Source organism: Atheta coriaria, unplaced genomic scaffold (genome assembly GCF_025399875.1).
Source record: "Atheta coriaria isolate IRGN ID8LTWV9N9 unplaced genomic scaffold, Caltech_Dcor_3.1 contig_106_pilon, whole genome shotgun sequence".
Classification (NCBI taxonomy): domain Eukaryota; kingdom Metazoa; phylum Arthropoda; class Insecta; order Coleoptera; family Staphylinidae; genus Dalotia; species Dalotia coriaria.
The window spans coordinates 1-10824 of NW_027045616.1; the positions used below are offsets into that span (position 1 = coordinate 1).

General features: G+C 40.9%; 2 protein-coding genes across 2 annotated transcripts; both read right to left on the reverse strand.

The window, feature by feature from the left end:
- Positions 1 to 766: 766 nt before the first annotated feature.
- Positions 767 to 2686, reverse strand: LOC135803006 (uncharacterized). The gene is made up of 2 exons (XM_065316637.1): positions 2119 to 2686; positions 767 to 2050 (listed from the first exon to the last, which is right to left on the reverse strand). Exons 1-2 carry the CDS (start codon positions 2540 to 2542, stop codon positions 846 to 848), a joined length of 1629 nt encoding a protein of 542 aa, XP_065172709.1. The 5' UTR covers positions 2543 to 2686; the 3' UTR covers positions 767 to 845.
- Positions 2687 to 4645: 1959 nt separating this feature from the next.
- Positions 4646 to 10511, reverse strand: Marf1 (meiosis regulator and mRNA stability factor 1-like protein). Its single transcript, XM_065316636.1, has 9 exons — positions 10389 to 10511; positions 9828 to 10276; positions 9480 to 9761; positions 9253 to 9425; positions 8678 to 8825; positions 7165 to 8622; positions 6492 to 7094; positions 5798 to 6428; positions 4646 to 5738 (listed from the first exon to the last, which is right to left on the reverse strand). The coding sequence occupies exons 2-9, from the start codon at positions 10272 to 10274 to the stop codon at positions 5590 to 5592; spliced, it is 3891 nt and encodes a 1296-aa protein (XP_065172708.1). The 5' UTR covers positions 10275 to 10276; positions 10389 to 10511; the 3' UTR covers positions 4646 to 5589.
- Between the last annotated feature and the right edge of the window lie 313 nt (positions 10512 to 10824).

Below are 10824 nucleotides of genomic sequence, written 5' to 3' on the forward strand. Positions count from 1 at the left end.
ATATATATATTTTAAATTTTTATCTGGTACAGAATTTTCCAGTCTTCTATAATCAGCGATTCGTTGGTTGCTCTGGCTTTTAGTTTAAGAGATATGAATTTTCAAAAATCGTCGAAAAGAAGTATCAAGTCCGTAGAATTTTCTCTGCGAATTGTACCTATATATCTCTTTAAGTTTACGAGATATTCGCATTTCAATAAAATGGGCAAAAATCGAAAAATGTCACTTTTTAGCACTTTTAGTCGCGTTTTTCGACCTTTTACTGTGGGAAATATAATTATTTTTAATTTTTATCTGATAGACAATTTTCCAATGTTTCATAATCAGCGATTCGTTGGTCGCTGTCGCTTTTAGTTTAAGAGATATGAATTTTTGGGTACTTTCAGTAAGTTATTTGGGTTGAAAGACCAATGTGTGAAGGGCATCTTTTATTTTAAGATAAGCCTGCTTTGTCGCGCCATCTAAGGACACTTTATGGTACCTCATGCAAGTACAAAGTGTTTCAAACTCTTTGGCGCGCAGGCGTAGCAGTGCGCAATTGTTTATGAGGCAGTGAGTGGGCATGCACTTAAGTGGAGTGTCCGTGTGACACATGTACGCGAAAGTGTGCATGCACCACCCAATCTCAATGAATTGCGATTTTATACACAAATACCGTAAGTCAAGTCTACATGAGGCTAGATAATGTCCAATATCCATTAGTAAATGAAAATTGAATTTGCTCCGTTTGCATTTTGGAGTAGGTCGAATAACAATTGAAAATAAATTTAACCCGCAAACCCGTACCTTTAATTAATATTTGGTATAACAAAAAAATAATATACATTGACAATCGGCGTAACAATTTACATTAATTTACTAAGCATGGAATCTAATTCTTTTAAAGCCTTCTCTTTTGTTATGTTTAACTCTTCACTGAAACTCACATCAAAATTGAATATTTCTTCAGTCACCTGCAATAAGTTGTCCTTAAGCACTTCGATCTGTGCCGGTGACGATTCCGGAAGCCTTTCAATGTGCGGATAATAATTGCGAATTTCCGCACATAGTGCATGGAACGTATCAATATTTACTGGAATTTCACTGTTCGGGCTATCGTCATCAATGGTTTCATTAAAAATCGTCAAAAATTTTGTCTCCATAATAAAGTTGAGCAGCTCTTTATAACTGCTTAGAAGTTCTTCCAGTTGCTGTGCAACAATTGGGTGGGGGGAGAAATTAGTAATGGCTGTAATGTTTTCCTCGATAAGGCCTTCCTTTTCCAACAATTCGATATCAGGAAGCTTCAAATAGTCCTGTATTTTTATCTTATATGTTTCGATCATAACCATAGACTCGGTTAAGCGATTATTTCCTGGAATATTAATATCTAACACTTGAATATTATCTCCTGTCCTGTTATCAGTATCATTATCAATAATTTCGGGTAACTTTTGACATTTTACATCAACATAGGCTTGTTCGGAACGCAGAAATTCCTGGCACCGTGTTTGTAAATCCAATAATGTACTCGTGTTTGACTCGGAGGCATCCTCAAAAGAAGTTTCACTAATTGGAGATGTGTTTTCATCAATTTGGGGCACTGCGGCGCACAGAACTTCAATTTGTTCCAATAACTTTGCCAGTTCTTCTTGGATTTCATTGCAACTCTCAGCTGAAATCATCAGTTTTTGTAGATGCTCTTTGATGGATTCAATTTTGATAAAATCTTCCGGATCCAAAGAAGGTACCACATCCTTGTAGTAGGCGAGTTCGCTGCTTAAATCATGCTGGGAAATTTGACGCGTATTGTTGCACTCGGTAGGTTCGCATTCTACATCTGAAGTAGTTTCTACGTGGTTTAAATTTGAAGTAATGTTGGTGTCGCTTTTTGACTTCGTGCTGGAAGCGCTGATATCGTGGTCGCTTTCAAATTGTTTAGTCATAGAATTAACCACACCTGTTTTTATGAACGCGTTATCATCAGGATTATCCATTTGGGCATTACGAATTGGTGATGAGTCATCGTCGGAGTCTGCAGCGTCAATTGCAGTAGAATTGCTTCGTAATACTAATACACACAATAAACAAGTATTGTATTATAATATATTCAAGTTCTACATAATAAAATGCACTTGCCTTGCATAGGTCCACTCAGCGCATTACCGTCGCTTGCTATCAATTCTGTCAAATCGTTTTTCGCCTGCTTCAGCTCCGCCAAACAGCAGTCCTTCTTCACTTTCAACGCCTTCAAACCGTCCGTATCGATACTACTGAGTTGAATGAGCAAATCCAGCATTTCCACGAACTCAGCCAGGACCATTTTCTCATCTCCTGGAACAATTTGCTTCAGTGACTTCTTCAGCCGCCTGATTCTGTTCTCAATTTCCACGAGAGGTTTATGATTCCAACCGGATTGAACCGGGTTGACCGGCGGTACCTCAAGCGGCTCCACATAAGCTGGTATTGACTTTTGTCGCACCACAGGTGGTTTGGGTTTCACCATGTCGTTTGATAACTTCTCGAATTTTTGAATTAAGTTCATCACCTTCGGTCGCATCATGATGCCACAAGACAAGGTGTGGTGCACTGTTTGAGAACAACTAGTAAATCAGCTTACAAGTAGACACTTGCAATGATACTGACAAACATACAACAAGTAAGTGTGTGAGACCTGAGTAATAAGATAACACCGATGATAAGATATTCTAATATCATTCAACATGTAAACAACGCCAATCGTGATCTCATCGATAAGTTATAAGGTGCTTTCAATTATAAATTCATTTATTGTCGTATAAGTCGTTAGCAGGCCCCAAATTTTCGAATGAAATGTTCGCAAAGAGTTAGATTACCGAAGTCATCCTTCTAAGGCAGCTTCGACAATAATCAAAGAACTGCCACAACGAGTTATAAATCAATCTCTTGTAACATTCCCATTTCGACATGTCGGGTTTTTTCAACTCGTTGTACAGCAATCCGGCCAAAACGATACATGCCCCCAACATAAACACGTTTTCGGTCCTGATACACAATTTAGTCAATATCTTTTTGCGCTGAGTCGGGAAGATGGGGAATGGTTGGTCGTACTGACACAAACACGTTATATTAGCGTTTTGCGAACTCTTACGACGACACTGAAAGACGACTTCGTGCTCAAAGAAGGCGACATTTTCGGAGACATCTTCTCTCGGGGCCCCGTCCCCTTCCATTCCCACATACTCGTTGTGATCGGAAGCAACTGCATTCAGACGCGCTAAACTCGCCTGCACCCGTGCACAAGCAAGGCCCGTTTTCGATACTGAAAATACAATATCTTCTATGCTGTAGCAGTAGAAATGGTTAAATGTACTCACTTATTTTATACGTCAAGTATCCCAAGAGTAATCCAACGGATATCACGCCTAAAATTACAGGCAGTAATCCATAAACTAATAAATACATTCTCGTAGAAATAAACTGTGTAAAAATCAGAACAATGTACGCAGTGAAATTGAGTATAAACACCGAGAAAAAATCCAACGCTGCCTACATTTATTATATCAATTACAGGTATACAAAAAAAAACCAAAGTCAAAATGTCCCTAAATAGACATTTCGCATTATTTATTGTTCCTTCATAATCATCCAGCGTTAACTAAATTTATTAGGAGTAGTTAGGAGTAGGTGGCACTCCTAAGATCAAGATAAACTCATGATCATGTTCAGTACTGCAGAAAATCGAAAAGTATTGGCCTTAATTAAACAATTTGAATGCAAGCAAAGTGCAGACTTGAAAAGCGGTTGGAAACGTCTTACAGTTGAAGACGTTGCACCCCAGAAGCCCAAATTTGAAAACCATCAAGCCCCGTGGCCATCTTCAAAAACAGTAGTTCATGATGTAGTGAAGAAAAACGTTGCAGATTTTGAACGCATCTTTGCCAGGAACAGCGGAATTCAGAAAAACATGCGGAATGATAAAGATAAGAACGCAAGTCAATATAATGATGATGATGATGACGACTCCTCGAGTTCCATGCACGGTGATGAATGTTTTTTCAGCGCCACATCATTGAAGGCAACTTATCCGCCGCAAACAGATAATTCCATTCTGCGTTGTGTGGAGAATTACTACATGGATATACCACCGCTAATTTTGAATGAATCACAATCTGATGGTTCGGAATGTGATAACAATATAAATAGATACGAGGACGGTGTGGATGCGGAGAGTTTCATAAGCGCAAACAGTTCCACATCTGTCACATCCGATAAGCTCATTCACGAAAATAACGGCGCAATGAACGAAAACTACGAGGGCCTGTGTGAATTATTTTCCGAACTGCCTAATGGCACTTGTGATCAACTAAAGACTTCGGAGATAATCTCAGAACGTCTCGGTGATTTGTGTGAACAGTTTCGCGAAACAAGCTGGAAGGATCATGAGAGCGACATACCAACGATACAGGAACAGGCAAACCGGATTATAGAATATAATAAACATGTTGAAGTTCTATTCCAGAAACTGTACGACTCATATCAGGTAGACGACGATGTGAGTACGAAATTCGCGCAAGTGTTTCAAGGCATATTCCTCAATCGGGAAGAAGACTTTCAAATGTCAGTGGCAGCGTTCGATACACTTTGTAACAGCTAATTATGTCAATCTGTAACTGAAACAATCGAATATATCCAAAAGTACAAACTTTATTAGCTATAATAATACAAGAGCTTACAGTTATAACAAATTGGTATTAAAATATATATGCGGTATATATCTACTTTTCAAGCTATGTAATAACAAAAAATATTTCAATGTAATAGATTTCTAAGAAATTTGGGTTGAGAAGTCAGAATAAATATAAAATTAGTAGTAGTGGAATAATCTAGGTGGTCTCTCAAAAGATAAAATACCCCCAGTAGGGTTGAAATTCTTGAAGAATTCTCATTCGTATATGCTTTTTTCACTTTGGTAACAAGTATCTAAATTAATTATCTGCATGCTTTCAGCAACCTAGAGGCAACCTGGATTGACATACGCGGACGCAGAATAATGCACAAATGATTAAAATTTCATTCTCTTTATGTATGTTTTTAAAATCGACAATCATTGAAAAAGATGTGAGAATCGCTAGAATTTCAATGAATATAAGATTTTAAAAGAGCACAACATAACGAACAACATACAAATTATTAGCAGATAATAAACGCAACGAGATTAATTACATCTTTGAATACTCATTATGGCACACATGAAATTAATTGCAATTTGTGAAAATATATCTTTGGTGACTTAATGGTAGGAAACATCACAGTTTGAATATAACTACACATTCGTATGGAATGTTTTCACTTTCTGAGTATCCTAGTCGCATTTCCAACTTTCAACTTATGAACAAGTTGATCAATTTATTCTCTTAACTTAGCCCTAACTTATTTCTTCAGTTCTTTTTTCGGTTTTATAAATAAAATGCTTAAGAATGTGTGGCCTCACTAGATCTAACTCGAACTGTGTTCAAATATCAGCATTGTAACCCCGCAATGCATATTGAATACGTTGAGTGAAACAAGAGAACAAATGAGGATTTATTTGAAAACGTAAAGTTGAAATGCATGCTCACGCTCTCAGCTTTAAGGGTGCTGCACGGTGTAGTCGGAATTTGTGCGAGAATTCTTCGACCTCGCACCGGAATTCTGATCATACGAAACGTCCATTTCGTCAGCGGACGCAAAATGCGAATTGTTCACACCCGAATCGCCGGAATCATCGGAACACACGACTAGAAAAATGTATTTAGTACATTAATCAATTGTGGTGGAATATTTCTGACAAACCTACCTGATTTAATCAATTTGTCCGGATTTGGCAGCTCGCTGGCATCCGGTGAGGAAGGAAAGGCTGAGATTATTGAGCCCATTGGATGTGCTGGCAGTAGAGTCTTCGATGGTGAAATAAGCGTATTGAAATAAGATAGATTCTTTGGGGCATCCGGCTGTGGGAGCGAGATAAAAAACTCCATATCGGCAGTAGGCGTTAGCTGCAATGGTTGCCATGCAAGCAGTTCGTTGCCGTTGACCGGGGGCGGTGAATCCGGCTTCGGAGGTGAGTATTTCGTGGCAGCTTGCACCAGCGCCCTGGATGGCTCCGCCGGCCAGAACGAGTGTGCCGAATCGCAGCTGTTCGCATCCTGGGTCAACGGCAGGTGCAATTCGCTAAGTTTCGGATTCAGCGCCACCACACTCTTCTTGCGTGTGCGGCTCAACACGTATAGAAAGCTGCAGTCGGTGAGGAACTTTTCGTACGCCTTCTCATCGGGTTGTTTCTCACCAAATTCGGTTTGATACCAGCTTCCCAAGTGGCTGAATGGCATCTGCCCACCATGGGCGCGCAACAACTGGTAGAATCTAGCAACTTTAATAAAATGTGGAACCAAGGAAACGGTAATCTCTGTATTGGATGCGCGAGTAATCTGTAAAGATATAATATGATGAAATAAAGTTATTTATATTTATAAACGGTAATTTGAACTTACGATAATATTATCCAAATGCTCCAAGTATGCGATTGTAATAGTTGTATGAAAACGCATATAATAACGAAAGATAAGCTTGTGTGCTTCGCATTGATGCGGCGGGGTAACCAGCAGACTCCAGACGCGCAGCGCGAACGTAGAATACACATTTTTTTGTACGGGAATCACAGAATTCACGGCAATCGTGAGAATTTGGCCGGTATGGCTGTGCGTAAGTGTGACAAATTCGGTCAGTTTATCAATGACGTCCTTGACTTCGCAGCAGTTGTATAGCTGTGGAGTCAGCGGCACTTTGTACTCCTGCATGTAGGTGTGCGCAAGTTGGTCCAGCAACAAATAACCACCGGAAGACTTCTTGATCAAATCAACAAGGCGATTGCCGAGCAAATTCAGAGACTGCTCGGCAGTGAGGCTGATTCGGCGATTGCAATTTGGCAACTCTTCCACCTTCACCGTCTCCGGAATCGCCTCAAACAATTCAATCAACTTCGTGAACCCATAATCAGACACCTTGCACTGGTATCCAAAGTGATGATGATAGTGCGGGACAAATTTGTCGAAAAGAATCGAGTTGTTCGGCGAATGTGACAAGAGTTTTACCACCTGTGAAAATAGAAAAAATCCAATAATATTGCAATGAAAGCAGTAATTCGAGAAATTTCAATAATATTACATCAGCCGAAAATTGTTTGGTGCGAAAGATTTCGTCGGAAGTACGTGCTCGCCGTGGAATACCCATTGTAAGTTCCTGACTAGACCGATCCAAGGTAATAACATGATCTGGCATTTCATCCAGGAGATCCTCAATCGAGCACAGTCCGTAATCATGCGCGGCGAAATCTTTACGAAAAAGACTCAAGTAAATCTCGTTGAACTCCTTCAGAGTGATACTTTTCGAAATCTGCGTCTTAAGCACGCGCTGCAGATCGTTGATGAAGCGCCGCATCTGTGCGGAGTGCGTGAGGGTCAAAATTCGATTTGAGCCTTCACCAAGAATCTGCACAACCTTTGATAAATGCGGGCTGTGCAGCAAGTCGTCCAGCTTGGTATAGCCGTAATCGGCAACACGCAACTGTCGCCCGAAGTGATGATGATAAGCAGGAACAAATTTACCTAAAGGTATCTGGCATCTTGCCTCATGGTGCACGAGATCAACAAATTCGCGACGCAAAAGATAAATACTGCTCGCCAATGGTGAGGAACTTAAGTTTTCGGAGTCATCAGGCTTCAAAGCCATCTCCCATACAATGTACTTAGCTTTATTCTTCGCATTCTCATACTTAATGGTGACATTGGAAACGCAAGTGACGAGATGTTCCAATGGTACACCGTCCACGCCGTTGGTGAGCAACGGTTCGCCGAACTCGTAACTATAGCAAATTGTAAAGCTCAACAATGGCAGCGTGCCCATGTGTGATGTAAGCATTTTATTCAACTTTCGGCTGAACTCTTTCAGCGACATGTTCACGCACGGTGGCTGATACACGTCTGGCTGCCAGACTGTGATGTCTGTGATGCCGTTCGGGCAGTGCACGCAGCAATAATGCATCTGTTGCGGTTTTTGTAGATTTGCCGGTACATTGGCAAGCACCTCTGGTGTGAGTGTCACGAGGCGCTCGCCGTTTTCCTCGACAATCTGACAGACATCGCGCAGTTTCGTAATCTCATGCAAAGAGACGTGCATCAGGTACTTGGTCTCAAGCGTAATAAGAAGCAGGTACAAAGGAATTGAGTTAGTGGGAGACTCTTTCAGCAGGTAAACGATGCGCTCCTTTAGCTCATCGTCATCGCCGCCCCTGGGTCGGGCGTACGCGATCGAGATACGCCGAGAGCCTACCTTCTGGCGGTGCATCTTCGAAATGATAAACTCTGCATCCTGCCGATTGGCCACTTTCACCACCGCCGATGGCTTTACATCGTGATAGTTCAACGAAATACTATGAAGGGTGCCGTATTGCTTCAGGTGATTGTACAGCGTCATGCGGAGATCACGTATATTCGTGTCGAGATTAGAAATAATCAGTTCGACGCTATTGTTTGCTGGCAGCAAGGAGCGATCACAGTTGAGGCTATTTGTTTGGGAGTCGGGCGTCCGATTCAACGGACTACGCCAATCCCCACGACTAGAACCCTGTGCACATACAAATGTTAAACCAAGTTAAACGAACGCAAAATATGAACAATACCTGATTGGGCCTTGAATTGGAATCGTTGGAGTAGAAGTATTTGCTATTTTTACGTCCCTGACTTTTGTTCAAACCGTTCGGAAGTTCAGTTGCGCTGGCGACAATTTTTCTTCCGTAGACATCTTCGCCATTGAGCCGCCGCTGGGCCCTACATGCAGAAATCTAACGTTAGCACCCATCGACATGTTCGTTTCCGGCGATATTTTTGCAACAAACACGTGGCTTTAACGAAAAATTACCTATTGATTGGTAGTTGATAAGCCATTCTTGCGCATACAATTTAAAATAACACGAGCGTACAATTAAAAAGGCGCTTAGCACCACAAAATAAATAAATGTACAATAAATAATTAAATAAAAAAATAAATAATTTGTAAATTGTTCGTGCGTGACGATATCACATGTTGCTCAGGTGGAGACCACACTACTACTGACCAAATCTGCCACCATCTTTGATCAAAAATCACGATTTCGAACGTGTGCAAACGGTCAAAGTCATGTCATGCATTAATGTCAAAAACATGCATAATACGTTTATTCAAACTTCGAAAGTAATCGTGAATTGTGTTACACACCTGATTGCGACGTGCAAACTTGAACAACGAATGACAGCAGTGCCTGTTTCCGGATCAACCGCAACAACACGTCCGCCGCAGTTGTCCGAAAGAAATTTGAGCCGATTCTTCAACAACTTCTTCTCGTACCCATTTGGTAAATTACTCACATAAATATCGGCAGTCTGAGGCGTCTGCAAAACGAATCTCGATTAATTTCTGATCTGTTTGCTAAAATTTAACATTACCTTAACAGCAACCATAGGTAAAGTATCCGTAAGATCGGTAAATAAATAAGTCTCATGCGCATAGCGTTTCAGTACCTTTGAAACATTCTTATTGTGAACTAAAATAATATGCAATTGCTTGCAGTATCGCAGATCGGATATATCAGACGCAAAATTAATATCACTTGAGATCAGCACGACAGTGGCAGGCGCCTTGTACGTATTGCCAAAATGTCGCAGTGATTGCCGCAGCTTCTCATCAGCTGCATTTTTGCTAATTGATTTGACATGAATCACATTCACCTGAGATAAGAAATAGATAATCATTGATTTGTTTCAGATACATGCATGAATGCTTGGAATTCGTACCTGTGCATCCTGCAGGTCATTCAAAACATGTGCAGTCTCCTTCCAGACATCACAAACAACAACAAATTCAACCTGTCGGTGACCCTCGAAGAATTCATCGCGGACACGCTGGACGATTCCGGCGGCGCTCTTGTTTTTTGGCACCTGGCAGTTCTCAATATCCCAGTAGACACCGATTGGTGGCTGCTCAGAGAGATTACAAAACGACTTCCTCGGCGACAAGACAATTTCCAAGATATCGCTCTGCGTACTGTCGCTGTCTAAGTGGCAGCGCTCAGGCAGAGCACATGCATTCTCTTCGCTGGTCGTTGGCGTCGTAACAATCGGCGAATTTGAATCAGCCGAGGAGTTTGTATCCTCTGTCGTGTTTGTCTCAGCTGACGAGTTTGTACCCTCTGGTGTAGCTGGCATGGAACCGTTTGTGCTACCGATGCACATTCCGTCCATTCCTACCCGATGTACATGTTCAGGTGAATCGAATGAATATGCGCATCGCGACAGCGTCAAGTGCGTTTCGTTTCAGTGAGAAACTCGTTAAAATGATGGAAAATTACAGGTTACCTGATTGATATTAGTAAGGGGCAGCTTTGCCTAGGACAGGTGTTGTTAGTATACCTATATAGATCACAGTCACAGATGCACGACTGTTTCGCGTCGCTCCCACGTGGTGCAATAATGCTTCCTAGGTAGCATTCTAGACTACAAATCAAAGTTTATCAGCGCCACCGCGTGGAAAAAATTTGCAAATACAGCTGGTATGTCATTTAAAAGATAATAAATAAAATAATAGATAATAAGATATTAAAGATAATAAATAATGAATCTTGTTTTTCGTTACTTTGACTATTATTAATATTCACCCTCACGTAAAACTATTGTTAACTAGCTGTTGCCCGCGACTTCGTTCCGGCAGTGTTTAATAAAAATGTAATTCGTTTTTACTCTCTTGTTCTAGACATACTCGTAGTAAGAGTCAATTCTATCAATAAGATTAGCA

Excerpts from the sequence above, each read along its gene's own strand:
- Marf1 (XM_065316636.1), bottom strand. The coding sequence starts at position 10,274 with ATGGACGGAATGTGCATCGGTAGCACAAACGGTTCCATGCCAGCTACA. Across the intron at positions 7,095-7,164 it reads CCAAACAATTTTCGGCTGAT|GTGGTAAAACTCTTGTCACA; the intron begins GTAATATTATTG and ends CTATTTTCACAG. Across the intron at positions 6,429-6,491 it reads AGCATTTGGATAATATTATC|ATTACTCGCGCATCCAATAC; the intron begins GTAAGTTCAAAT and ends ATATCTTTACAG.
- LOC135803006 (XM_065316637.1), bottom strand. The coding sequence starts at position 2,542 with ATGATGCGACCGAAGGTGATGAACTTAATTCAAAAATTCGAGAAGTTA. Across the intron at positions 2,051-2,118 it reads GCTGAGTGGACCTATGCAAG|TATTACGAAGCAATTCTACT; the intron begins GCAAGTGCATTT and ends TGTGTGTATTAG.